This window comes from Salvelinus alpinus, chromosome 24 (genome assembly GCF_045679555.1).
Source record: "Salvelinus alpinus chromosome 24, SLU_Salpinus.1, whole genome shotgun sequence".
NCBI lineage: Eukaryota > Metazoa > Chordata > Actinopteri > Salmoniformes > Salmonidae > Salvelinus > Salvelinus alpinus.
The window spans coordinates 6,619,365-6,647,296 of record NC_092109.1 but is presented as its reverse complement, the minus strand read 5'-3'; the positions used below and the strand labels follow the sequence as shown (position 1 = coordinate 6,647,296).

At 41.6% G+C, this 27,932-nt stretch overlaps 2 protein-coding genes across 7 annotated transcripts; both read left to right on the top strand.

The window, feature by feature from the left end:
- The first annotated feature begins 101 nt into the window (after positions 1–101).
- On the top strand, positions 102–3,811 carry LOC139552050 (putative nuclease HARBI1). Of its 6 annotated transcripts, XM_071363417.1 has the most exons (10): positions 102–850; positions 938–1,114; positions 1,205–1,266; positions 1,349–1,435; positions 1,523–1,564; positions 1,633–1,806; positions 1,886–1,921; positions 2,020–2,574; positions 2,856–2,965; positions 3,060–3,811. In XM_071363417.1, the coding sequence occupies exons 1-7, from the start codon at positions 748–750 to the stop codon at positions 1,919–1,921; spliced, it is 681 nt and encodes a 226-aa protein (XP_071219518.1). In that variant the 5' UTR covers positions 102–747; the 3' UTR covers positions 2,020–2,574; positions 2,856–2,965; positions 3,060–3,811. The 6 variants fall into 6 exon arrangements, with proteins under 6 accessions (XP_071219518.1, XP_071219517.1, XP_071219516.1 ...); XM_071363416.1 differs by having other exon boundaries at positions 1,633–1,921; XM_071363415.1 differs by having other exon boundaries at positions 1,633–2,574.
- A 1,355-nt stretch (positions 3,812–5,166) lies between these two features.
- LOC139552047 (torsin-1A-like) lies at positions 5,167–25,353 on the top strand. Its single transcript, XM_071363405.1, has 5 exons — positions 5,167–5,514; positions 20,390–20,655; positions 22,634–22,809; positions 23,231–23,358; positions 23,730–25,353. The coding sequence occupies exons 1-5, from the start codon at positions 5,334–5,336 to the stop codon at positions 23,981–23,983; spliced, it is 1,005 nt and encodes a 334-aa protein (XP_071219506.1). The 5' UTR covers positions 5,167–5,333; the 3' UTR covers positions 23,984–25,353.
- Positions 25,354–27,932: the final 2,579 nt, after the last annotated feature.

Genomic DNA, 27,932 nt, shown 5'->3' with positions numbered 1-27,932 from the left:
CAATCGCGCAGTGACGTTCGACAGCAGAAAAAACAGTAGCATCTTTGGCAGTGTTTACTAGCTAGCTGTGTATATTTACCTAAACAAACTTGATTGCAGACTAGGGGCCTGTTGCACAAAAGTAGAATTAAGACATCCGGGATAAATGACTCAGCTGAGCTCAATGAAGCCAAAACATGTGCGTCCAGGCTTAATTGGTTGCACAAAGACCAAGCCAGGATGAGCAGACACGGATTCATTAAGCCAGGTGAAACCAATCCTGGATAGGTGCGCGCTCACGGCTCACTCAAATAGACCCCGCCACAGATCATAGATTAACTGATTTACCATGGCAACTAGAGCCGCGTACTTTTCCCCGTCGGAAGCACAAATCCTCATGGAGGCATACGAGGAGGTAAAAGATATAATTAAGAAGAAAGGCAACACCGCCACAGTGATAAAGCAAAGAGAAAAAGCGTGGCAAAGTATTGCAGACCGCCTGAATGCGTAAGTAGTGCACAATTACACACTCACCGCTCCGCTGAAACATCACAATTACAATTCAAATATTTAATTCACATCTCCAAAAATGCAGTTGTACTGTAATTATGAAACGGTTAAATTTTTAATTGAAATGCACTGCAGATATGAGTGAAATTGTGTAAAGTAACTCCATCACACTGTATAAAGCTATGATACATTTTTTGATATTTTTACTGAAAACAAGACAAAAATACCAAGTAATTTTTTGCAGTGTGACTCCATTAAATGTGTGTGTGTGTGTGTGTGTGTGTGTGTAGATTAAACATGAACGGGCCAAAACGGACATGGCAGCAGGTCAAAATCAAATACAAGAACATTCTGCAGAATGGTATGGTCCCTGACTAATATTTAACAAAGCACAAGCATATATTGTACCCAGAAGGTGCCTGCTCACACATTGTCTGTACTGTTTTAGCAGTGAAAAAGAATACCCACAGACAAGGCACGGGTGGTGGGTCACCAAAGGCTGACCTTACCCCAGCAGAGGACATGGCCTTGGAGCTAAATAAAGGCAGGCCCGTCTTAGAGGGGATCCCTGGGGGGAAAGAGACGAGCATAGGTTCCTCCCAAGATGCCACCCGCTTCATTCAAGGTATGTCCTTCCATCTCTACATGGGATACAACCACATTCATATTGAATCAATTTGGACTGTCTGACTTTGGTTTACCTATTGCCTTGCAGTGTCTGGCAGCACTGTGTTCCTGTTAGAGCCACCAGCACAAGCACCAGACGATGCTGATCCAGTGAGTACTCCATCAAAGGCATACTGTAGGCCTGGCATGTCTTGTCTACTAGCTTCAATATGAATCCGATTAAATGTGATAGGGTGAAGGCCCCAGTGCAGCAGCAACAGCACATGATGGAGACGATGATGAGGAGGAGACCATCTCTCTGGATTCCAGAAGGCATGAGGTATCATGTTAAGACTGTGAAAGTACTATTTACTCTACAATGGTGAGGAGTCCTCATCAAAATCAAAAAATCTAATTTCTTTTACAGGACCCAGATGCTATACAGTGGGAAAACCAGCCTGGCAACATAGTGCGTATTAATAAAAGGACACCACATCCTGCCAAATTCCAGCTGCGCTAATTGTATTGTGTTCACAGAGCTCACAAGCTATCAGAAAGTTGTATGGCAACCACCTCCGGCGCCAAATAGAACTGGCAGACATAGACATTCAGTACAAGAAGAAAAAGATGGAAAATCTTGCACTGGAGTCCGAAATAAAAAAGAGGACAATTAGGAAACTGGACCTTGAAATAAAAAAACTTGAGAGGGAGGTGAGATATGCCTTCAATGTACACTGTATGCTAACTGTAACACAAATGTATTAATCATTATTTTTCTTTCCTCCCCCAGCTCCAAGAAGATGACACAGCTCAAAATAAAAATTAGGTATATTCTCGTAAAGTCAAGTGAGCCATGACATATGAGCTCTTATTGTGAGCACACAGGACGGTGGCATCTTTCTAAGGTTTTTTTTATTTTCCCAGCAATCAGTACAACCAAGTCATCGTTATAAGGCATCGCCCTCTTTTGCCCACCCCCCCAGCACCAGGTGTGGCCACTAGCCTATATGAAGGCCCAAAATTGTGTGTTCCTTTCTGCTCTGACAATGGCATGCCCATTCGTGCGAGATGTGGTGGATGAAGAAGCACTTGTGCTGAGGAGAGCCTTCAGGCGAGAAAGGGTCTTCAGGGACCGGTTGGACCCACTGGCCTTCCCTGATGACCATCTATATGAAAGATACAGGTTTTCTGCAGATGGCATCAGGTATCTATGCAGACTACTGGGTCCCAGGATTAAGCACCGCACTGCACGGAGCCATGCACTGAGTGTGGAGCAAATGGTTTGTGTGGCCTTGCGCTTTTTTGCTAGTGGAGCCTTCCTGTACTCAGTGGGGGATGCAGAACAGCTGAACAAGGCCACAATTTGCCGCACAATAAGGAGTGTGTGTCTGGCTATCAAAGCATTAGCAGATGTCTTCATCTCCTTCCCTGGCCACAGAAGACTCTGTGACATCAAAGAGGAGTTCTATAGGATTGCAGGTAAGAGGATCTACAAATTACAGGACAACTGTTAAAACATAGTAGGATACTCATTACTTTGTGTGACAGGTTTCCCCAATGTCATTGGTGCAGTGGACTGCACACACATAAGGATAAAAGCCCCCTCAGGTGCCCATGAGGCCGATTTTGTGAATAGGAAATCCTTTCACAGCATTAATGTTCAGGTGAACATAACTTTTTGATATTGTCCATTGACGAACACTCTGCATTGCCAGTGATGTGCATTGATTGGTGTAATATTCCTCATCTTATGATTTCAGATGGTCTGCAATGCTGACTGTGTGATCAGCAATGTTGTGGCAAAATGGCCTGGCTCAGTCCATGACTCCAGAATCTTTCGGGCCTCAAATCTATCAGTGCCTATCACAAGGTAAGCCACACAACCCCTATTTATAACCATCATGGCTGTGTCAAGAATATCACTGTGTTTATGAGGTAGTAATGATGAGATTTTGTGTTGACAGGTGAATTCTCTGGTGTGTTGCTGGGAGACAGGGGGTATGGCTGCCAGCCTTTTCTCCTGACACCTTTCACAGACCCCCAGGAAGCACAGCAGGCCTACAACCATGCCCATGCCAGGACCAGGGCCAGAGTTGAAATGACCTTTGGCCTCCTGAAGGCACGCTTTCACTGCCTTCACAAATTAAGGGTCAGCCCTGTTAGGGCATGTGATATTACTGTGGCTTGTGCTGTCCTCCACAATGTGGCCTGCCTGAGGAAGGAGAGGGCCCCCAGAGTGCCACCAGCCATGGACTGGGACAATCCGGCAATCTTCCCTGATGACGACAGTGGTCGGCTGCTGAGGGACCAATATGTGTTGAATTATTTTAGTTAGTATGTGTGCTTTCAATTTTGGTTAAATATGTCCTGCGGTGGCAGAGGAATTTGGGTTTTTTTGGGTTCGTTTTTTGACGAATTTGGCCTCTTATGATGTTTGTGCGGTATACTGTGTGTAATACAAGGCTGCAGGGAGGCTACTGCATCCATTCATTTGTCTGTTCAGTTGATGTGTATGGATTTGTCCTGCATTTATTTTAGTGTGCAGACATGCAGGGTGTGTTATATACAGACCTTTGAATGTGTATGTATCATTTTGTATAATATGCTTGGATTCTGTGCTTTCCATCTTGTAGAGTCACTGTGACTTCAGTTTCGAAAGGAGCTGATGGTTTACCTGCTTTGTTTTGTCCTTATTCAATAAAGGAACATAATGTTACACATTGTGTTTTTATATTCATATGGAATGTGTATTTGTTTATATGACAGAGTACTAGGGCCACACTGAAGAAAAAGGATAAAGTCATAAATTTATGAGGCTGGTTCTTTCTGCAGAAAAGCTACATATTGTTTTTACAGTTTTGATACTTATGACAATGTGATACTTAATATTCTGGCACATCAGCATGTCTTTGTTTATGAAACCATACTGAAGTACAATTTCACGAAATGCCCCACATCTGTCATTTTAACAACTGTCCTCCTTTAAAACAACTGGTTACAATATTATGACTTGTGTTTTTTTCCCCTCTGTGGCCCTAATATTCTATCATTTTATATATAGCCTTATAGTCTATGGGAAACTGTAAATTATCTAATGATAGCAACATCATCTAAAAATCATTTTTTATCCAAAATCATTGAAATTAATGATCACAAACGTTTAAATAATAACAGTGGGTCTAGTTATATGTGATAACAATGTATAGTGAGCAGTGAAATAACTATTGGTTTCCATTTGTGGTGACTGCTGACTGACATTAGGGATGAGATTAAATAGATCCTGGAATTTAGCCTGGTCTGGAGCAGGCTAGCTCCACAGAATAAATCTCCATGGTAATTTATACCATAACATATCCTCCTGCCCCCTATCCATCTTTAGTGCAACCGGATTACGGATCAATTGAGCCAGGATCACCAAGATATCCTGGCTTAATCCCTTATCCTAGTTTTGTGCAACAGGCCCCAGGTACATTGAACATTTAGTATCGGTGTGGTAACGTTTATTTTTGGGGACATTTCCTAGATGTATTAAAAGCGTTGCAACTTTATTTATTTTTAACATATCCTTGTTTTTAGTAAGTAAAGGTATTGTGGTCCTTCCTTAGCTACTTGCATCTCCCTGGCTCAGTCGGAACACCTCAGGCCCTTAACATTGAATGCTTTTTGAATATAATTTGCGGTTTTAAATTTGAAATGCCGAATGACATCCAGGTGACAAACCATGTTCGAACGTAGCCGATGTTGAATGTGATCCCTTTTCTGGCTGTGGGGTAACGAGTGACAACCAGCAAAGTCAAAATGGGCTATATCGTAAAAATTCATAGATAAAATGTCTTCATTTAAGGTTAGTCATGGGGTTTGCGGTGTGGTTAGTATTGTTTAAAATCTGATTTTACATAGATAAATTGTGTAAATAGGCGGGATTTTGCCATTTGTAGCTGTTCATTATGTCGCGCTCATATGTTAGTCGGAACTCGGAAATGCCCGATTTGTTTAATTGAATGCTGCACGTGTATAATTTAACAAGTTAGCAATCGGATATTCCGAATTTCGTAGTTCCGACTATGATGGGAACGCAGGATTATACCTGGTGACGACAATTTTGCTACAAATTAGTTTTTGCTGTGTTGGTGTCGCATAGTGATTACGTAGGAGGAAATAGCTGTCTTGCACTTTTTCTAACGTCTTTGCACTCCTAAATTATAAACTAGGTAGCTAAATGTTTATGTGAAGTGAAAATGAGAGCAACATACAAAACCTTTTTCGTATTTTATGTTTTGATATCGAATGTTTTTGTGAACGCGTTTGAACCATTCTCAACCACATTTGTGGTCGGTTTGGCAGCAGTGTGGCGGAAATTGTACAATTATGTACATAATGAAAGTTGCCAATCAAAATGGATTGCTTTTAATTCAACAGGTATGTGTACAGCTAAATATTAAGTGGTTGATGTGTTACGTGGTTTACTTCGACTATTTGATCATGTAGACAGTCAGTCCTTTAAAATGTTTAATCTTGTAATTGCTCATCGAGCTCCACCAATATGCCTACTTTAGAATGCGAGGGTTGACATTAGGGCCATTAAATATTGGGCGGGCGGCTTGAGAAAACGATAGCTTAAATCCATAAATGTAGCAGTCTTGTGTAGTTCATATCTATAGGCTACATAGCCTAAAATAAATGACAAACTTCTATCTGGCATTAGTGCATAAACCTAAGCTTTGGAACGGGCAGAAATCGATCGGCGTAGACAATAAGAACTAGTAGGCAACGTTTACATGCACGGAAATAATTTGATATTAAACTGATTATGTCAGTAGGCAGATTATGCCAAAGTCTTGTAAACACCATACTATGCTTATGTTAATCGTCGTAAAATCTAAATTAACACCTCGTTTTCTGAGTATCTTCCGAATTATAAGGACATCTAAACACCTTAATTGGCGTTCCAAAGGTGTGTTTGATCTGCGCATGTGTCTGCAACAGTAGCGCAAGCCTACCAGTTTAGCACGAGTGAAGTGAGTTAGGAACAACTGAATCTATGCCTCCTATAGTTTTACATCAGGGGTGCAACTTTGGTTTTAGATGTGGGGGGGGGGACATAACCATAGAGGGGGTCCTCCCTCAGAATGGTTTTGGGCATCTATAACTCATTTACTGCATTTCTACTAGGACTGTCCCCAATAAACCAAGAGTAGTCTTTTCTTTTGAGCAATCTATTAATTGAAATTTTAAAATGTGTATTTTTCCATATATAGACACACCCTATGTGTTTTAATAAAATCAACTGTATGTACTGAACCAGTCAGATGCTTTTAGCACGCTGTTTGATTAAAAGCTTAACTTCTTGTTAATCCAACCGCGTTGTCAGATTTCAAAAAGGCTTTACGGCGAAAGCATACCATGCGATTATCTGAGGACAGCGCCCCACACCAACATACTTTTTCAACCAGCACGTGCGTCACAAAATCACAAATAGCGATTAAATAAATCACTTACCTTTGAACATCTTCCTCTGTTTGCAATCCCAAGGGTCCTAGCTACACAATGAATGGTCGTTTTGTTTCGATAAAGTCCTTTATATCCAAAAAAGTCAGTTTAGTTGGCGCCAATGATCTCAGTAATCCACTCTTTCAACATGCATACAAACGAATCCAAAAAGTTACCGGTAAAGTTCGTCCAAACGATGGTTCTAATTAATCCTCAGGTACTCTAATATCTAAATAAACAATAATATTTAAGACGGAGAACAGTATGTTGAATAGGGAAGATAAATAACGAAGTGCGCGCACCTCATTTCAGACGGGCCCAATTCAGACAGGCCCAATCTTCTTCTGGATCATCCAAATGCTCTCTAGCAAACTTCAGACGGGCCCAATAAGACCACTTTTCTAATGAGAAACTACTTGGAGTTCTTCAAACTACTTTTTTCAAAAAACAGGCCTGAAACCCCTTCTAAAGACTTTTGACATCTAGTGGAAGCCATAGGAACTGCAATCTGGGTCCTATCTATTTGTATATCTAATAGGCAAACATTGAAATAACCTGTGACCTCAAAAAAAAAAAAATCTGTATGGATTTTTCTCTGGTTTTCGCCTGCCATATCAGTTCTGTTATGCTCACAGACATTATTTTAACAGTTTTAGAAACTTCAGAGTGTATCCAATGCTATCAAGTATATGCATATCCTAGCTTCTGGGCCTGAGTAACAGGCAGTTTACTTTGAGCACGTCAGTCATCTGAAATTCCGAACAAAAACCAGTCTCCAAAACAGGTTAAACAAAAGACACACAAATTACTCGAAGGGAGCCGGAGACAGCAGCTTAACCAGAAGAAAAAAAACCTGTTCCTGACCCGCTTTCTCCTACTGGCCTTCACAGATTCTGCTGTTATGCTCCTGAAGTTGCCGGTAATAGGCTACACCAGAAGTCGGCAATCTTCTCCATTCGGAGTGCCAATTTATCTTACCATTTCTATCAATTTCCGTGCCAGTTAGGATTTTCATATGCAATTTTGTGGAATTTTTATTTTTATTTATTTAATTTTTAATAGTATTTTTTTAATAGTATTTTCTCTAAATCAGTCTGTGATTAATCTACATTCTATCTAAATGAAAATTATACAAATATAAAAGTAACTTTTATTGCCATTTGCCAATTATGTAATAATAACCTACATAAAGCCAACACATACAGTGGGGCAAAAAAGTATTTAGTCAGCCACCAAATGTGCAAGTTCTCCCACTTAAAAAGATGAGAAGCCTGTCATTTTCATCATAGGTACACTTCAACTATGACAGACAAAATGAGGGGGGAAAATCCAGAAAATCACATTGTAGGATTTTTAATGAATTTATTTGCAAATTATGGTGGAAAATAAGTATTTGGTCAATAACAAAAGTTTATCTCCATACTTTGTTATATACCCTTTGTTGGCAATGACAGAGGTCAAACGTTTTCTGTAAGTCTTCACAAGGTTTTCACACACTGTTGCTGGTATTTTGGCCCATTCCTCCATGCAGATCTCCTCTAGAGCAGTGATGTTTTGGGGCTGTTGCTGGGCAACACGGACTTTCAACTCCCTCCAAAGATTTTCTATGGGGTTGAGATCTGGAGACTGGCTAGGCCACTCCAGGACCTTGAAATGCTTCTTACGAAGCCACTCCTTCGTTGCCCGGGCGGTGTGTTTGGGATCATTGTCATGCTGAAAGACCCAGCCACGTTTCATCTTCAATGCCCTTGCTGATGGAAGGTTTTCACTCAAAATCTCACGATACATGGCCCCATTCATTCTTTCCTTTACACGGATCAGTCGTCCTGGTCCCTTTGCAGAAAAACAGCCCCAAAGCATGATGTTTCCACCCCCATGCTTCACAGTAGGTATGGTGTTCTTTGGATGCAACTCAGCATTCTTTGTCCTCCAAACACGACGAGTTGAGTTTTTACCAAAAAGTTATATTTTGGTTTCATCTGACATTCTCCCAATCTTCTTCTGGATCATCCAAATGCTCTCTAGCAAACTTCAGACGGGCCTGGACATGTACTGGCTTAAGCAGGGGGACACGTCTGGCACTGCAGGATTTGAGTCCCTGGCGGCGTAGTGTGTTACTGATGGTAGGCTTTGTTACTTTGGTCCCAGCTCTCTGCAGGTCATTCACTAGGTCCCCCCGTGTGGTTCTGGGATTTTTGCTCACCGTTCTTGTGATCATTTTGACCCCACTGGGTGAGATCTTGCGTGGAGCCCCAGATCGAGGGAGATTATCAGTGGTCTTGTATGTCTTCCATTTCCTAATAATTGCTCCCACAGTTGATTTCTTCAAACCAAGCTGCTTACCTATTGCAGATTCAGTCTTCCCAGCCTGGTGCAGGTCTACAATTTTGTTTCTGGTGTCCTTTGACAGCTGTTTGGTCTTGGCCATAGTGGAGTTTGGAGTGTGACTGTTTGAGGTTGTGGACAGGTGTCTTTTATACTGATAACAAGTTCAAACAGGTGCCATTAATACAGGTAACGAGTGGAGGACAGAGGAGCCTCTTAAAGAAGAAGTTACAGGTCTGTGAGAGCCAGAAATCTTGCTTGTTTGTAGGTGACCAAATACTTATTTTCCACCATAATTTGCAAATAAATTCATTAAAAATCCTACAATGTGATTTTCTGGATTTTTGTTTTCTCATTTTGTCTGTCATAGTTGAAGTGTACCTATGATGAAAATTACAGGCCTCATCTTTTTAAGTGGAAGAACTTGCACAATTGGTGGCTGACTAAATACTTTTTTGCCCCACTGTACATACATTACAGCCTGCAGGTAGAAAATAAATATAATATAAATTACACTGGCTACGCATGGCTTGTCTGCAACGATCTTGAAACATTTTTATCAATTGTCAACTGTGTCGCCCCAAAACTCGTGCTAGCAAACTTGAGACATTGTATAAAATATTCTGGGCCCTCAGTTTCCAGTGCCAGTGATCTCTGAACAGACACAGCTGTAGGCTTTTTGTGCAAGGGATAAGAAGTAATCAGGTATTTTATGATTTCCACTGGATCAGAGCATTCCATTTTTCCCTTTCATGCCGAGTGGTTATCGAAAGGGAGAGAGCTGGAAATATTGTTCAAATACTTTGAGAACCTATTGTCATTCACAATTGATTGTAAAAGCAGACTTTGTTTACTTGCTGTTTTGAGGTGAAGAAAAAATTACTTTGAGAAGCTCCAAAGCTCATTAGTGGGTGTGAGTATTTCTGTTGTCTTAACTATCAGACATCTCCAAATGGGCAAATTTATAGCCCTACATTTGCGTGCAGGCCAGGTAGACTAGTCCTACTTCTATATGTGTAATCAGGTGCTCGTCCTTACTCAACATTGACGGGGGCGTTTAAAACAAAAGACAATGAATAAATTGATGTAAATGTAATGAAATAAATCAAACTTGTTTCTCACAAGTGTAGCATAGGTTGTGAGTTCTGCAAAACACATGTCCACTCTGACAATGAGAACTAATGGTAAATTACTTTAATAAAAATATATTGAATGCATTAACAGAAATGACCATAAACAAACATTGCAGATTAGAAATTAAGGGAATTAACATTAAATGTAGGCTACTAATGTAATGTCAACTCAGCAAAAAAAGAAACGTACCTTTTTCAAGACCCTGTATTTGAAAGATAATTCGTAAAAATCCAAATGTATTTTACCTTTTATTTAACTAGGCAAGTCAGTTAAGAACACATTCTTATTTTCAATGACGGCCTAGGAACAGTGGGTTAACAGCCTTGTTCAGGGGCAGAACAACAGATTTTTACCTTGTCAGCTCGGGGATTTGATATTGCAACCTTTCGATTACTAGTCCAACGCTCTAACCACTAGGCTACCTGCCGCCCTATAACTTCACAGATCTTCATTGTAAAGGGTTTTAACACTGTTTCCCATGCTTGTTCAATGAACCATAAACAATTAATGAACATGCACCTGTGGAACGGTCGTTAAGTCACTTAAAGCTTACAGACAGTAGGCAATTAAGGTCACAGTTATGAAAACTTAGGACACTAAAGAGGCCTTTCTACTGACTCTGAAAAACACCAAAAGAAAGATGCCAGCGTCCCTGCTCATCTGCGTGAACGTGCCTTAGGCATGCTGCAAGGAGGCATGAGGACTGCACAGGTGGCCAGGGCAATAAATTGCAATGTCCGTACTGTGAGATGTCTAACACAGCGCTACAGGGAGACCGAATGGACAGCTGATCGTCCTCGCAGTAGCAGACCATGTGTAACAACATCTGCACCGGATCGGTACATCTGAACATCACACCTGCGGGACAGGTACAGGATGGCAACAACTGCCCGAGTTACACCAGGAACACAATCCCTCCATCCATCAGTGCTCAGACTGTCCGCAATAGGTTGAGATAGGCTGGACTGAGGGCTTGTAGGCCTGTTGTAAGGCAGGTCCTCACCAGACATCACCGGCAACAACGTTGCCTATAGGCACAACAAACCCACCGTTGCTGGACCAGATAGGACTGGCAAAAAGTGCTCTTTGACGAGTCGCGGTTTTGTCTCACCAGGGGTGATGGCGGATTCGCGTTTATCGTCGAAGGAATGAGCGTTACACCGAGGCCTGTACTCTGGAGCGGGATCAGTCATGGTCTGGGGCATTGTGTCACAGCATCATCGGACTGAGCTTGTTGTCATTGCAGGCAATCTCAACGCTGTGCGTTACAGGGAAGACATCGTCCTCCCTCATGTGGTACCCTTCCGGCAGGCTCATCCTGACATGACCACTCCAGCATGACATTGCCACCCTAACATGACAATGCCACCAGCCATACTTCTCGTTCTGTGCGTGATTTCCTGCAAGACAGGAATGTCGGTGTTCTGCCATGGCCAGCGAAGAGCCCGGATCTCAATCCCATTGAGCACGTCTGGGACCTGTTGGATCGGAGGGTGAGGGCTAGGGCCATTCCCCCCCAGAAATGTCAGGGAACTTGCAGGTGCCTAGGTGGAAGAGTGGGGTAACATCTCTCAGCAAGAAATGGCAAATCTGGTGCAGTCCATGAGGAGATGCACTGCAGTACTTAAAACCTCTTGGCGCACCGATCCCTTTAGCGGGATCATTTTCGTCAACATCCACTGAATTGCAGAGCGCCAAATTAAAAAATATTTAAAAAAATATTTCATTTCATGAAATCACAAGTGCAATATACCAAAACACAGCTTAGCTTGTTGTTAATTCACCTGTGTCAGATTTTGAAAATATGCTTTACAGCGAAAGCAATCCAAGCATTTGTGTGAGTTTATCGATCACTAGACAAAACATTACAAACAGCTAGCAGCAATGTAGATTGGTCAGAAAAGCAATAAAATTAATCGCTTACCTTTGATGATCTTCAGATGTTTGCACTCACGAGAGTCCCAGTTAAACAATAAATGTTCCGTTTGTTTGATAAAGATTATTTTTATATCCAAAAACCTCCATTTGGTTGGCGCGTTTTGTTCAGTAATCCACAGGCTCGTGCCAGTCATGAAGGGCAGACACAAATTCCAAATAGTTTCCGTAAAGTTCGTAGAAACATGTCAAATGTTTTTTAAAATCAATCCTCAGGTTGTTTTTAACATAAATAATCGATAATATTTAAACCGGACGGTAAACTATTAAATACAAGAGAGAAATAATATATCGAGCTACCACTTCGCGCGCATGAACTAATCGAAGGACATCTGGCAGTCCACTGACTCGATTTGATAAATCTCGCTAATATTTCAGAATAAAAGCTTGAAACTATGTCTAAAGACTGGTCACACCCTGTGGAAGCCTTGGGGAAATGAATCTGGTTGATATCCCTTTAAATGGAGGAAAGGCAGGCAATGGAACAGGGATTTTTCCAAATAAAAGGCACTTCCTGGTTGATTTCCTCAGGTTTTCGCCTGCAAAATCAGTTCTGTTATACTCACAGACAATATTTTGACAGTTTTGGAAACTTTAGAGTGTTTTCTATCCTAATCTGTCAATTATATGCATATTCTAGCATCTGGGCCTGAGAAATAGGCCGTTTACTTTGGGAACCTTATTTTTCCAAACATAAAAATACTGCCCCTTAGCTTCAAGAGGTTAATGCAGCTGGTGGCCACACCAGATACTGACTGTTACTTTAGATTTTGACCCCCCCCCCCCCCCCTCCCTTTGTTTAGGGACACGTTATTCCATTTCTGTTAGTCACATGTCTGTGGAACTTGTTCAGTTTGTCTGTTGAATCTTATGTTCATACAAATATTTACACATGTTAAGTTTGCTGAAAATAAACGCAGTTGACAGTGAGAGGACGTTTCTTTTTTTGCTGAGTTTATGTAATGGGGAATTGATACACAGCAAACAATGCACACAATGAAGTTACGAAACAATGAATGCCCACAAAATGGCAGAAGAGAGTGCATTCTGGAGAGAGACGTGCCTTGTGCATCTGAGCCACAATCCCCATATTCTTGAACCGTGGCATCCTCGCGGCCTCATCAATGGATTAGTCCACTGAGGCATTCGCAAATCACACAAGTGTCTCTTGGGCCATGAAAAAAATGTATCTATTTATGACTGCTCGACTAAAGTAAATTAAATAGAGCCCTTTTGTCATACAGTAGGCTATTCCATATAAGGCACCCAGACCTTATGAATGTTGCACAGTAGACCCTTAATCTTGTAATAAATCAAATCTAGTGATACATCTTGACATTCTGGTAGGATAACCAACCTTCCAATGAATGGCGACGCGTTTCTTAGCCGCTATAAATGCTAGGTTACAGTTTCTTCTGATAAGTCTCCAGTATCAACATTTCCAAGCAAACAAAACCAGGGATAAGGGAGAATCTGTCGACATGCAGAGATAAAATAACATACTCTTTGCCAGAATATACCCAGCCTTCACAAGATCGTAACATATGCAAATATGTCCCCTTTTGTGTTTTCCACATCCAGCAGAGCAATTACATGATATTCAGTTTCATTGGCATGTAGGATGTTCTGTGGATGATTTTAAACTTTAGTAATTTATGTCTGAGATTATATGAACATGACTGTGCATTCAAAGATATCTTTATCCATTCATCATCATCACTGACCGTTCACGATGACAGTGTAGTCTGTATAGCTGTTCATATCGTGTTTGTTTGAAAAATAGGGAATTAGCTAGGGAAACTGACAGATCAATAACGTTACATTGCTAAACTGACTCTAATAAAAATCGTCTAAAATCGTTTGGCCGCTGGTTTCATCGTTTAATTCAGGTCTAGTGTGATTGAGACAAAAATAATATCTAAAGTTTGTGAGCTAGCCAGGTAAAGTTAGCCAACTTTTGGCTAGCTCTAATGGTACATCAACTGGCGCAAACTAGCCAAGTTAGTTTGAAACGGGACAAAAAGGCTACAAAACATTTCCATACACAGAACAGACTCTGTACCCAGAGACTTGAGATGAGCTGGCTGTAGTAGCTAGCTAGCTACACTACCGTTCAAAAGTTTGGGATCACTTAGAAATGTCCTTGTTTTTGAAAGAAAAGCACATTTTTGTTGTCCATTAAAATAACATCAAATTGATCAGAAATACAGTGTAGACATTGTTATTGTTGTAAATGACTATTGTAGCTGGAAATGACTGATTTTTTTATGGAATATCTACATAGGTGTACAGAGGCCCATTATCAGAAACCATCACTCATGTGTTCCAATGGCACGTTGTGTTTGCTAGTCCAAGTTGATCATTTTTAAAAGGCTAACACAATGTTCCATTGGAACACAGGAGTGATGGTTGCTGATAATGGGCCTCTGTACGCTAATACCAAAAGGTCACTGATGTTGTACTACATTGGCCAAAATAGGAAGTATACACGCAGAGGATACTATTTCCATGTTATATTGGCTGACAATTTGTTAGCTACTCTGTCCTTACGAACGACATAGCATATCATTACAGCAATATGTACCGGTATGTTAGCTAGGTACCTAACATTAGTTGGCTACTTATACATCAAACTTGCCAGTATATTAACTACAGGCTATCTAACTAACTACCCAACGTTTATTGACTTGATTATTCCCTCATTCTTAGCTAAATGGTATAGTCGTTGTGCATTCTCAATGGACATTCAGGTGTTTTCGTGAATTCGCTCTAGCTATCTACAGTCGTGGCCAAAAGTTGAGAATGACACAAATATTCATTTTTACAAAGTCTGCTGCCTCAGTTTGTATGATGGCAATTTGCATATACTCCAGAATGTTATGAGGAGTGGTCAGATGAATTGCAATTAATTGCAAAGTCCCTCTTTGCCATGCAAATCAACTGAATCCCCCAAAAACATTTCCACTGCATTTCAGCCCTGCCACAAAAGGACCAGCTGACATCATGTCAGTGATTTTCTCGTTAACATGGGTGTGAGTGTTGATGAGGACAAGGCTGGAGATCTCTCTGTCATGCTGATTGAGCTCGAATAACAGACTGGAAGCTTCAAAAGGAGGGTGGTGTTTGGAATCATTTGTCTTCCTCTGTCAATCATGGTTAACTGCAAGGAAACACGTGCCGTCATCATTGCTTTGCACAAAAAGGGCTTCACAGGCAAGGATATTGCTGCCAGTAAGATTGCACCTAAATCAACCATTTATTGGATCATCAAGACCTTCAAGGAGAGCGGTTCAATTGTTTTGAAGAAGGTTTCAGGGCGCCCAAGTAAGTCCAGCAAGCGCCAGGACCGTCTCCTAAAGTTGATTCAGCTGCGGGATCGGGGCACCACCAGTACAGAGCTTGCTCAGGAATGGCAGCAGGCAGGTGTGAGTGCATCTGCACGCACAGTGAGGTGAAAACTTTTGGAGGATGGCCTGGTGTCAAGAAGGGCAGCAAAGAAGCCACTTCTCTCCAGGAAAAACATCAGGGACAGACTGATATTCTGCAAAAGTTACAGGGATTGGACTGCTGAGGACTGGGGTAAAGTCATTTTCTCTGATGAATCCCCTTTCCGATTGTTTGGGGCATCCATCCGGGAAAAAACATTGTCCGGAGAAGACAAGGTGAGCGCTACCATCCGTCCTGTGTCATGCCAACAGTAAAGCATCCTGAGACCATTCATGTGTGGGGTTGCTTCTCAGCCAAGGGAGTGGGCTCACTCACAATTTTTCCTAAGAACACAGCCATGAATAAAGAATGGTACCAACACACCCTCCGAGAGCAACTTCTCCCAACCATCCAGGAACAGTTTGGTGATGAACAATGCCCTTTCCAGCATGATGGAGCACCTTGCCATAAGGCAAAAGTGATAACTAAGCGGCTCAGGGAACAAAACATTGATATTTTGGGTCCATGGCCAGGAAACTCCCCAGACCTTAATCCCATTGAGAACTTGTGGTCAATCCTCAAGAGGCGGGTGGACAAACAAAAACCCACAAATTCTGACACACTCCAAGCATTGATTATGCAAGAATGGGCTGCCATCAGTCAGGATGTGGCCCAGAAGTTAATTAACATCATGCCAGGGTGGATTGCAGAGGTTTTGAAAAAGAAGGGTCAACACTGCAAATATTGACTCTTTGCATCAACTTCATGTAATTGTCAATAAAAGCCTTTGACACTTATGAAATGCTTGTAAGTATACTTCAGTATTCCATAGTAACATTTGACAAAAATATCTAAAGACACTGAAGCAGCAAACTTTGTGGAAATTAATATTTGTGTCATTCTCAAAACTTTTGGCCACGACTATACTCCGATTTCAGAGCACTCTGTACCAGAGCGCAGAATAATGAATTTACGGGCGCTCAACACCCGTTGAATATGGCCGGTGTCAGTAAACGTTGGCAAAAAAGCGCAAATAAATTGTTTCCAGCAGCACAGTTAGTCACCAATGGATAACATGAAAACTACCTAACCAGCTCTGCTAGGGCGAGTAAAATGGTCCGGGTGGTCTCATTTGTGTCTGGAAGTAGCTAGCAAGCTACTTAGCCAACGTTAGCTTGGGTGCTTGACTGCCGTTGTAAGGCCAGAACACTCAAATCAACCCTACTCTTCGCCCCGAGCGTCCAGTGTGCACTCTGAGAGAGAAACGGTCAGAATTTACAAACGGACAATCTGACAACGCTCTGAATTTATGGGCACACTCTGGAACTCCAAATTGAATTGAAGAACACACCCAAAGTTGTAAAATGTCTAGCTAGTAATTTATGCCAACTAGCTAGCAAAAGGTTGCATAGCAACAACTTCCGGCAGACAAGCAAAGAGCTATTACACTCAACTTAAAGGATACCGTTCGTTTACAGTATACTAAAATGAACTAATAGTCTAGTGTATATAATCATTGTAGTATACAGTATGTTAATATGGATATTCGAACACAGCTATAGCTATCTAAATCAGTCAAAAAAATATGCACCCCCTGACAAAAATTGTTTCATCTGACTGTAGCCTACAGCGCAGTTTCTATATTAGCGGGTTAGGGTTGGATGCGGGCCTCAGATTTTCACGTTATCACGTGTCGTGACTATCCTTGTGATGACATGCTGTTTTATCGAATCGATTACCTAACGTTTAATTATTACTTGATTTATATTAATCATGCAACAATTAACTCATTAGTAACCTGGGGCACCACGGGAAAAGTTTGTTTTAATGAGTTACCATTTCCCGAATTAACTCAACAATATCAGAATTTCGATATCATATTAGTCATCAATTTAATCTCAAAATAAAATACAAAAATAAAATCAATCATTAATTCTAATTATACCTCAGTCTCATTTTTGATCGCAGTTGACTTCAAATCTGCACGAACCCTAACATAAATGATAAATCAGCGATATACAAATTGGCTTAATTATTTATTTACTAACTAAATAATCACACAGAAATTCATAAACACGCACAAACACAGCATAGTTATTGGTTACTAACACAATGCAATGATAGGTTCCTAGTGGACTAAACCGATATGACGGCTTGTTACACAATATGGAGGATTCAAAAGAGAGGGAAAGGGAGAGGCAAAGGAATTTAACTATCGGGACGTTTGTAAGCTATGCTCATGGGAATATGAATACTTTGCACATGAACGACCGCTCATTCGACAAGAATTGCAATGTATATATTTACGCCTATGTCTTTCTCTGTCATCCCTCTGTAGAACTCGATGTTCTGTGGGAGGTTCTCTGGTCATGTAAGTCTCTGGTTGTCCACCAGAGTTTGCAACATCTTTTGTAGTTGTAGTAGGCTTTTGTTCTGGAAGTGTTAGTTAGAATGTATACTACAAAACTGTACCACGAGGTGTTCTCGTCTACGATTGAATTTCCTAGACTATTTTACATATACAGTTGAAGTCGGAAGTTTACATACACCTTAGCCAAATACATTTAAACTCAGTTTTTCACAATTCCTGACATTTAATCCTAGTAAAAATTCACTGTCTTAGGTCAGTTAGGATCACCACTTTATTTTAAGAATGTGAAATGTCAGAATAATAGTAGAGAGAATGATTTATTTCAGCTTTTATTTCTTTCATCACATTCCCAGTGGGTCAGAAGTTTATATACACTCAATTAGTATTTGGAAGCATTGCCTTTAAATTGTTTAACTTGGGTCAAATGTTTTGGGTAGCCTTCCACAAGCTTCCCACAATAAGTTGGGTGACTTTGGCCCATTCCTCCTGACAGAGCTGGTGTAACTGAATCAGGTTTGTAGGCCTCCTTCCTCACACACGCTTTTTCAGTTCTGCCCACAAATTTTCTATATGATTGAGGTCAGGGCTTTGTGATGGCCACTCCAATACCTTGACTTTGTTGTTCTTAAGCCATGTTGCCACAACTTTGGAAGTATGCTTGGGGTCATTGTCCATTTGGAAGACCCATTTGCGACCAAGCTTTAACTTCCTGACTGATGTCTTGAGATGTTGCCTCATGATGCCATCTATTTTGTGAAGTGCACCAGTCCCTCCTGCAGCAAAGCACCCCCACAACATGATGCTGCCACCCCCGTCCTTCACGGTTGGGATGGTGTTCTTCGGCTTGCAAGCCTCCCCCTTTTTCCTCCAAACATGAAGATGGTCATTATGGACAAACAGTTCTATTTTTGTTTCATCAGACCAGAGGACATCTCTCCAAAAAGTACAATCTTTGTCCCCATGTGCAGTTGCAAACTATAGTCTGGCTTTTTTTATGGCGATTTTGGAGCAGTGGCTTCTTCTTTGCTGAGCGGCCTTTCAGGTTATGTTGATATAGGACTCATTTTACTGTGGATAAAGATACGTTGGTACCTGTTTCCTCCTGCATCTTCAGAAGTTCCTTTTCTGTAATTGATTTGCACTTTTCGTACCAAAGTAGGTTCATCTCTAGGAGACAGAACGCGTCGCCTTCCTGAGCAGTATGACGGCTGTGTGGTCCCATGGTGTTTATACTTGCGTACTATTGTTTGTACAGATGAACGTGGTACCTTCAGCCATTTGGAAATTGCTCTCAAGGATGAACCAGACTTGTGGAGGTCTACAAATTTCTTTCTAAAGTCTTGGCTCATTTATTTTGATGTTCCCATGATATCAAGCAAAGAGGCAATGAGTTTGAAGGTAGGCCTTGAAATACATCCACAGGTACTCCTCCAATTGACTCAAATTATGTCAATTAGCCTATCAGAAGCTTCTAAAGCCATTACCTAATTTTCTGGAATTTTCCAAGCTGTTTAGTGAATTAACTTAGTGTATGTAAACTTCTGACCCCCTGGAATTGTGATATAGTGAAATAATCTGTCTGTAAACAATTGTTGGAAAAATTACTTGTCATGCACAAAGTAAAGTCCTAACCGACTTGCCAAATCTATAGTTTGTTAACAAGAAATGTGTGAAGTGGTTGAAAAAAAACTAGTTTTAATGACTCCAACCTAAGTGTATGTAAATTTCCGACTTCAGCTGCAGACTGTGAATGTGTAGTCCCGTCTTCACCTTCGTATACTGGTCTTGTAGTTTTAACCATTACGTGATGTCCGGTGTACACTGTCCGGCTGCTTGGTCTAATGTAAATTTCGTTAGGAGTACTTTATAAGCACTCTGGCAAAAAGGGCATTCCATCGTTTTGGCATAATGTCTGTGCCCACGTGGGCGTGGTTACTGACTTGGCAAAGTATATTTGAAAAATAATGATCTAATTAGGAAGGCTAAAATCACATTTATCTTCTCAGAAATTGTTTCATATTTAATCATATATGTATTACAACAGATGTAAATCTAACTGGAATGTGTACACCCTTAGAGATACCGTTATTTAGTTATACCCTCCTTAATGATATTACAAAACAACAAAGGATATGACATAATTATTGTTTGGGTCCCACCAACCATTCCAGACGTTTGGATATTAAAGCTAATGTTCCAATGTCCAATCTTTTGATGTTTGAAGTTTTGGCAAGAGTCTCTCTACACACAAAGGATTTTTGACTTCTCCATACTGCAGTGCAAGAGGGAGAGAGTTTACGACCGGTCGTTAAAGTCATACAACCGGCCCCACTTCTTCCCCTCTGGTGGGAGAGAGGGGGGGGGGGGTCTGCCATCTTTGATCCTCACCCATGAGGGAAAGTCGGGTGGTTGTGGATGGGTTATTAGCAATTGCGGGTGCGAGTGAACAAACAGCTAACTCGTGCACCGCTAGCCTACATAGCAGCTGTGCTCTACATGTGTAACTAATCACGTTATTAAGATAACCACATATAATTTGTATAGAAATAATGGTGTATTCGTAGCACATCCCGTTCATTGACACTTAATAATCAACTTCTGCCCTGTCATCAGGTTTGGAAGTGGCCCTAGATCAGAAGCTGATTGGTCAACATGTTGCTTCCAGAGTCATCCAGAAAGCTGTAACGGGTTTCATGAACGATAAAAACCCTAAAAAGCCCCTGGTGCTCTCCCTTCATGGCTGTTCTGGCACAGGGAAGAACTTCGTCACCCAGTTGATAGCTGAAAACATCTACAAGGAGGGCATGGCCAGCAGTTTCGTCCATCATTTTGAGTCACAAGTGCACTTTCCTCATCCGAGTCAGATTGAGAACTACAAGGTAAAACAAGTATTTTGTTTAATTGAAATATAATCCCCAGTAACCGTGGCAGGGAAATTCTCAATGGAGAATTGGACTGTAAAAAAAAATCGCTCTTATGCATATTCTATATCAGTGGAGTTGAAATCAAACCCTACAAGGTCTGGAGTACTGTTGGTTTTCTGATCTACCTGGTAATTAATTGCACCCACATGGTGTCCCAGGTCTAAATCAGTCCCTGGTTAGATGGGAAGAAAGAAAAAAGCAGTGGAACTGGCTTCAAGGTCCATATTTGGATTTGAGGGTTCTATATCATAGGGGAAGTACAGTATCAGTCAAAAGTTTGAACACACCTACTCATTCCGTGTTTTTTTTTTTTTTTTTTTTTACTATTTTCTACATTGTAGAATAACAGTGAAGACATCAAAACTATGAAATAACACATATGGAATCATGTAGTAACCAAAAAGGTGTTAAACAAATCTAAATAAACTTTGTTAAAAAGAACAGCTCAAATAAGCAAAGAGAAACGACAGTCCGTCATTACTTTAAGACTTGAAGGTCAGTCAATACAGAACATTTCCAGAACTTTGAACGTTTCTTCAAGTGCAGTTGCAAAATACATCAAGTGCGATGACGAAACTGGCTCTCATGAGGACCGCCACAGGAAAGGAAGTCCCAGAGTTACTTCTTCTGCAGAGGATAAGTTCATTACAGTTACCAGCTTTATAAATTGCAGCCCAAATAAATGCTTCACCGAGTTCAAGTAACAGACACATCTCATCATCAACTGTTCAGAGACTGCGTGAATCAGGCCTTCGTGGTCAAATTGCTGCAAAGAAACCACTACCAAAGGACAGCAATGAGAAGAAGAGACTTGCTTGAGCCGAGAAACACAAGCAGTGTGAGATGTCTTTGAGACGCAGAGTAGGTGAATGGATGATATCTGTATGTGTAGTTCCCACCGTGAAGCATGGAAGAGGTGTGATGGTCTGGGAGTGCTTTGCTGGTGACACTGTTGTGATTTATTTTGAATTCAAGGCACACAACCAGCATGGCTATCACAGCATTCTGCAGTGATACGCCATCCCATCTGGTTTGTGCTTAGTTGGACAACCATTTTGTTTATTCAACAGGACAGTGACCCAACACACCTCCAGGCTGTGTAAGGGCTATTTGACCAAGAAGGAGAGTGATGGAGTGCTGCATCAGATGACCTGGCCTCCACAATTACCTGACCTCAAACCAATTGAGATGGTTTGGGATGAGTTGGACCGCAGAGTGAAGATAAAGCAATCAACAATTGCTCAGCATATGTAGGAAGCTGGTTGAGAGAATGCCAAGAGTGTGCAAAGCTGTCAAGGCAAATGGTGGCTACTTTTGTAGAATCTCAAATATAAAATATATTTGGATTGTTTTAACACTTTTTTGGTTACTGTATGATTCCGTATGTGTTATTTCATAGTTTTGATGTCTTCACTATTATTTTACAATGTAGAAAATAGTAAAAAATAAAAACGTAGAATGAGGTGTGTCCAAACTTTTGACTGGTATATCTGAATTTTTTTAATAGCTTACAGCAATGCCGCAAAATATATCTTCACTGCTGTAGATAAGTATGTGTTTAAACTTCATCCACCTGTGGCCTGCTCGCCTCCCTACCTCTGAGGAAGTACAGTTCCCGCTCAGCCCAGTCAAAACTGTTCGCTGCTCTGGCACCCCAATGGTGGAACAAACTCCCTCACGACGCCAGGTCAGCGGAGTCAATCACCACCTTCCGGAGACACCTGAAACCCCACCTCTTTAAGGAATACCTAGGATAGGATAAAGTAATCCTTCTAACCCCCCCCCTTAAAAGAGTTAGATGCACTATTGTAAAGTGGTTGTTCCACTGGATATCATAAGGTGAATGCACCAATTTGTAAGTCGCTCTGGATAAGAGCGTCTGCTAAATGACTTAAATGTAATGTAAATGTAAACTGTTGTGACCATCCCCCAGTCTCAGCTGCAGCAGTGGGTCAAAGGCAACGTCACCAACTGCCCACGTTCCATGTTCATCTTTGACGAGATGGACAAGATGCACCCTGGCCTAATCGACTGTATAAAGCCCTACCTGGAATACTACGAATATCTGGACAGGGTCTCCTACCGCCAAGCCATCTTCATCTTCCTCAGGTAGGCCAGACAGACCAGCAGTGTGTGATAAGAATTCCTGTGTTGTTTTTGGAATCTTACGTTTTTTAAAACTGGATTTACAGTCAAATATATTAGTCATCCATCATCCTATCTTTCCCACAACTTAACGACTCGTTGCAGTGTCCATGGTTTTACTTAGCTAAAAGTCAGCTGTCAATCAGATACGGCCTCCCAAAACTAAAGTTCAGTTACTTCAGCTTCAGCTTCAGCTTCAGCTGAATCAACAATATTATTAGTTGTAGAAAATATATTTTACAGCGGTTTAGATGGTACAGTGATTCTCTATACTAGCTTATTTTGTCACAAACTGAAATTAGGCGAACTATTAGTTTTAGCAACCAGGAAATTTCTGCATAGTGCAACTTTAATATCTACTAGTTTGTTTTGCTCATCTCCATAGCAACGCTGGAAGACAGGACATAACACAGGTGGCCCTGGACTTCTGGAAAGCAGGTCGAGACCGAGAAGAGATACAATTGCATGACTTAGAACCAGCTCTCTCCCTGTCCGTGTTCAACAACAAGAACAGTAAGCCACTTTGCTGTCCTTCTTTAGGGCTGAAGCCTAACTTATGCACTTTTGGTAACTCTTTTTTATATTTAACTAATCATGCACATGTTTCTCTAAGGTCAGGATTCTCTCATTTTATGTTACTAAGCCTGGGATTAGAAGACTGGGGATGTTATTTTAGTCTTTTCAGACCTTCAATACAAAGATTACCTGTGATATCTATATTCTGTCTATATTCTGTCCATCTGCCTTTCTTGTCCCTGCCCATCTTATGACTATCCTTACCCCCTAGGCACTTGTGTACATCTGAGAGGATTGGGTAAGAAATTGGTGGTAGCTTCTTCTTGCCCATCTCATGACTGTGTCCCTCCCTCCCTCCCTTTGTGTAGGTGGGTTGTGGCACTCTAGTCTGATAGAGAAGAACCTAGTTGACTTCTTTATCCCCTTCCTGCCTCTGGAGTACAGACACGTGCTGCTGTGTGGCATGGCAGAAATGTCCGCCAAGGGCTTGGAGCCCGACCAGGACGTAGTCGACAAGATGGCCAGAGAATTTGTCTTTTTCCCAAAAGGTGAGAAGATCTTCTCCATCCAGGGCTGCAAGACCATCAACGCAAGGCTATTTCTTCACATAGGGCGTGTTTGAGGCCAACTACGTTGCTGCCGGCGGCTGCAAACTGACTGATCTAATCATAATGAGTAGTAATTTAGGATGAAAGGTGGTTTTTAGGTCTGATCAGTCGGTCTGCAGTTGCTGACGGTAATGTAGACGATCTGAGGGAACAGCTACTGTATCTATCTACCTCCTACTCTACTGTGTGCTCTTTCTTAATGAGAACATCCCCGCCAGTCGGAGTGAGGAAGTCCGTGACTGATGATAACCTGCCCATCAGGTCTCCCACCGTCAACACAACCACGTGGAGAACATCAACGGTCTTGTTCTGATGGTGTCACTTCTCCCTGAAGATGGATTACTGAGAGGAGGGTGGATTTAAGAAGAGATACAAAAATATATTTAAAACACTGAGGGTAAACGCTAATCTTTTTAACCAATCAAGGTGCTTGTTCCTGATTTGTTTATTCTGTAAATGATTATCTCCAAATAATGATTTCCTTTTTCATGGAATTCTGCTGCACATGAACTGTGGCAGGTGAAAATTAGTTGTGTATTAGAAACAAATGTGGTTTAAAGTTACAATCTGAAAAACTGTAGAAAAGGCCCATGGAGTTGGTGGAAGAATCCTTTAATTCATGGACACTTACTCAGCTGGGCCAGGGGCGCTTTTAATTAGGTCAGGTGGAAATGTCCGACAGATCTCAACTCCATAAAAGGAGGAAGTCTCCATCGCCCGATCTCGCTGCTTTCTCGTCCTTAACTTCGTCTAATCCAGAAGTTCTGTGTGTCCATGAATCCACGTAAATCCACCAAATCTGTTACCTTTCATCTGTTACCTTTCATCTGAACTATCTGTTGCGATCGGGGGAGTGGGCCATCAGTTATTGTTTATAGTTATTAAGGCGAAGCGCGGCTTGGAGAGCACGCTTCAAACCTATTGTGTAATGTGAATGGTCAATGATCACGGCCCTACGGATCATCACAGGCCAATTATGCCATCGATATCTGGTTAATATGTAATGAAATGACATGTACATCTGAAGACACTTGAAAGGGTGAAATATGAAATGTCATCATTTGCTGAACTGATCGATTCTGATATCAAACTAATGGGGATTATAGATTGAATAACCGATCACTGTTTGTATTATTCTTCTCATGATTATGATATATAGTTACATGCATAAATGACTCAAGGATGATTCCTATTGACTTCTTAATGAACTGGATTGTTGAATTCCCTAATTATGTTAATAATGAATGATTGTTATGATTTGATCTTTGTGATTATGATTTTGATTGTATACATGTTATCAATTTGATTGGATACATGTTATTCTGTTTCCTTTGTTATGCAGCACAGACTACCCAGTAAATATACCACTTTATGGTTAAAGGAATTCCTGCCTCAGTCTCATCCATTCCTCCCCACACAGATTCCACTAATCTTTCAATGGTCCTTTGAGCAGGATCATGACTGAACCAAAGACAGGTGAAAAGGAAATGGAGAAGGAAGAATTGTCTCCACTGGAAGGAAGGAGAGAGGAAGAAAGCAGCTGAGGGAAAAGTCTTGGAACCAATAAAAGATCCAGGAGCTAAGCCGAAAGCAACAAGGAAGGCTTCATCCTCAACCACCAGAAGAACCAGACAAGCACCTGGTTTCATCCTCAACCACCAGAAGAACCAGACAAGCACCTGGTTTCATCCTCAACCACCAGAAGAACCAGACAAGCACCTGGTTATCTTAAGGATTATGTGGTCGAGTTTCCCACATCAAAGGGCAAGCCCACCAGAGCTCAAAGTGGTGATGGATCAACTGTACGTTTCAGCAATCAACCATCCCCTCCGAGCCAGGGACCGGAAACTGCTTTGGGACGGGAAAGTGGTCTACAGGAAGAACCTATGGAGGAGGTAACACCCACCGCACAGGTCGACCAGCTTCCTGAGGCAGGCTCCGCTCACCCCTTAACTAATGGGAAATCGACGAGGCACTCTAGATGGAGTGAGAGCTCGACCAGTGGATACCCCTTTCGAAGTGGCCATGGCAGCCGCCATTCACTAGCCCTCAGCGATTCACAGACCGCTGTCCTATTAGCGTTGGAGGAAATTGAGCTTCAGATTGAGGAGGAACGACAGGCTGACGAACGATATCACCTATTGGATGTGCAGGCCCGTAGAGCTCTACAGTAACGGGAATTCATTGCCAAGGACCTGGCACAGCAGCGACGGCACCGTCAAGCAAGAAGGGAATTTGAGGAGGCACGAATGGTCTCATCCTTCCTGGAGAGGAACGAACAGGGAGTTGACCTGACCACCCCTCCACATGGACCTGACCTGTCTGCCTTTCTTTCCCAATCTGCCCCTCTGGTACAGCATGGCACACAGTCCCCAGAGGCTCCGAGGCCAACACGGAGCACGGGGGACAGGCTGCTCCGCCAACGCCCTCTATGCCAGTGACACAAGTTAGCATTCCTCTGTACGTACGGTCACTGTGGGGACGACGTCATCGATGCACTTATTGATGAAGCCAGTGACTGATGTGGTGTACTCCTCAATGCCATCGGAAGAATCCCAGAACATATTCCAGTCTGTGCTAGCAAAACAGTCCTGTAGCTTAGCATCTGCGTCATCTGACCACTTCTTTATTGAACGAGTCACTGGTGCGTCCTGCTTTAGTTTTTGCTTGTAAGCAGGAATCAGGAGGATAGAATTATGATCAGATTTGCCAAATGGAGGGTGAGGGGGAGCTTTGTATGCATCTCTGTGGGTGGAGTAAAGGTGTTCTAGAGTTTTTTTCCCCCCTCTGCTTGCACATTTAACATGCTGGTAGAAACGATGTAAAATGGATTTAAGTTTCCCTGCATTAAAGTCCCCAACCACTATGAGCACTGCCTCTGGATGAGCGTTTTCCTGTTTATGGCCTTATACACATCCGGCTGTGATTGGGAGTCCCATAGTGTGACGCATAATTGGACCAGCATGATGATGGGTTTCACCGGGGTAGGTCATCATTGTAAATAAGAATTTGTTCTTAACTGGCTTGCCCAGTTAAATAAAGGTTAAATTTAGTGCCAGCATCGGTTTGTGGTGGTAAATAGACAGGTACGAAAAATATAAATTAAAACTTGATAAATAGTGTGGTCTACAGCTTATCATGAGATACTCTACCTCAGGCGAGCAAAACCTTGAGACTTCCTTAATATTAGATTTCGTGCTCCAGCTGTTGTTTACAAATATACACAGACTGCCACACCTTGTCTTACCGGAGGCAGCTGTTCTATCTTGCCGATGCAGCGTAATGGTACACTGTGGAAGATATGATAGAAACCACAGCATTAGTATGTCTTAACAATGGATGTGGTACAAGAGTTGATGTTGTTAGAGGGGTTGCATCCTGCCTGGACCTCATAACAGCTTCTAACTATATCGCATCTATGTGTGAATGTAATGTAATGAATGATTTTACTGTTAGACGTGATCATTTCCAGATTTTGGTGTACCATGAACGTTGATGTTACTATTCCAGATAGGGTACCATTCAGAAGATGGGGCTTTCATGAATCAGACTGAGAAAAGTTGAGATCATTGTTTAAAGTCTATTGGACAGTTGTCTTTAGAGGCTTGTTGATGTATGTGCTCCCTCTGTGACCTCTGATATTGAGTGCTGCGAATCTATATGGACCAATGAGTGAAGTGGGTGAGAAAATAAAGGTGGTTCCTTGGTGGACTGAAGAGTGCACTGTGGCAATTCAAGAAAAAAATAGGACTTACAGAGTGTTGCGTAGGAATATGACTCCTGAGAATCTAGTTGATTTCCAAAGGAAGAGAGCTTTAGTACGTAGGGTCATTAAGTCTGTCAAGAGAAATGGATGGAGACAGTTCTGCTCTACAATAGGCAGGGGTATTGAGGTCAGATGTATGGTCTATGTTGAATAAGATGACTGGAAGAAGCAAGTCTTCTCGAATTCCAGTTTTGGTT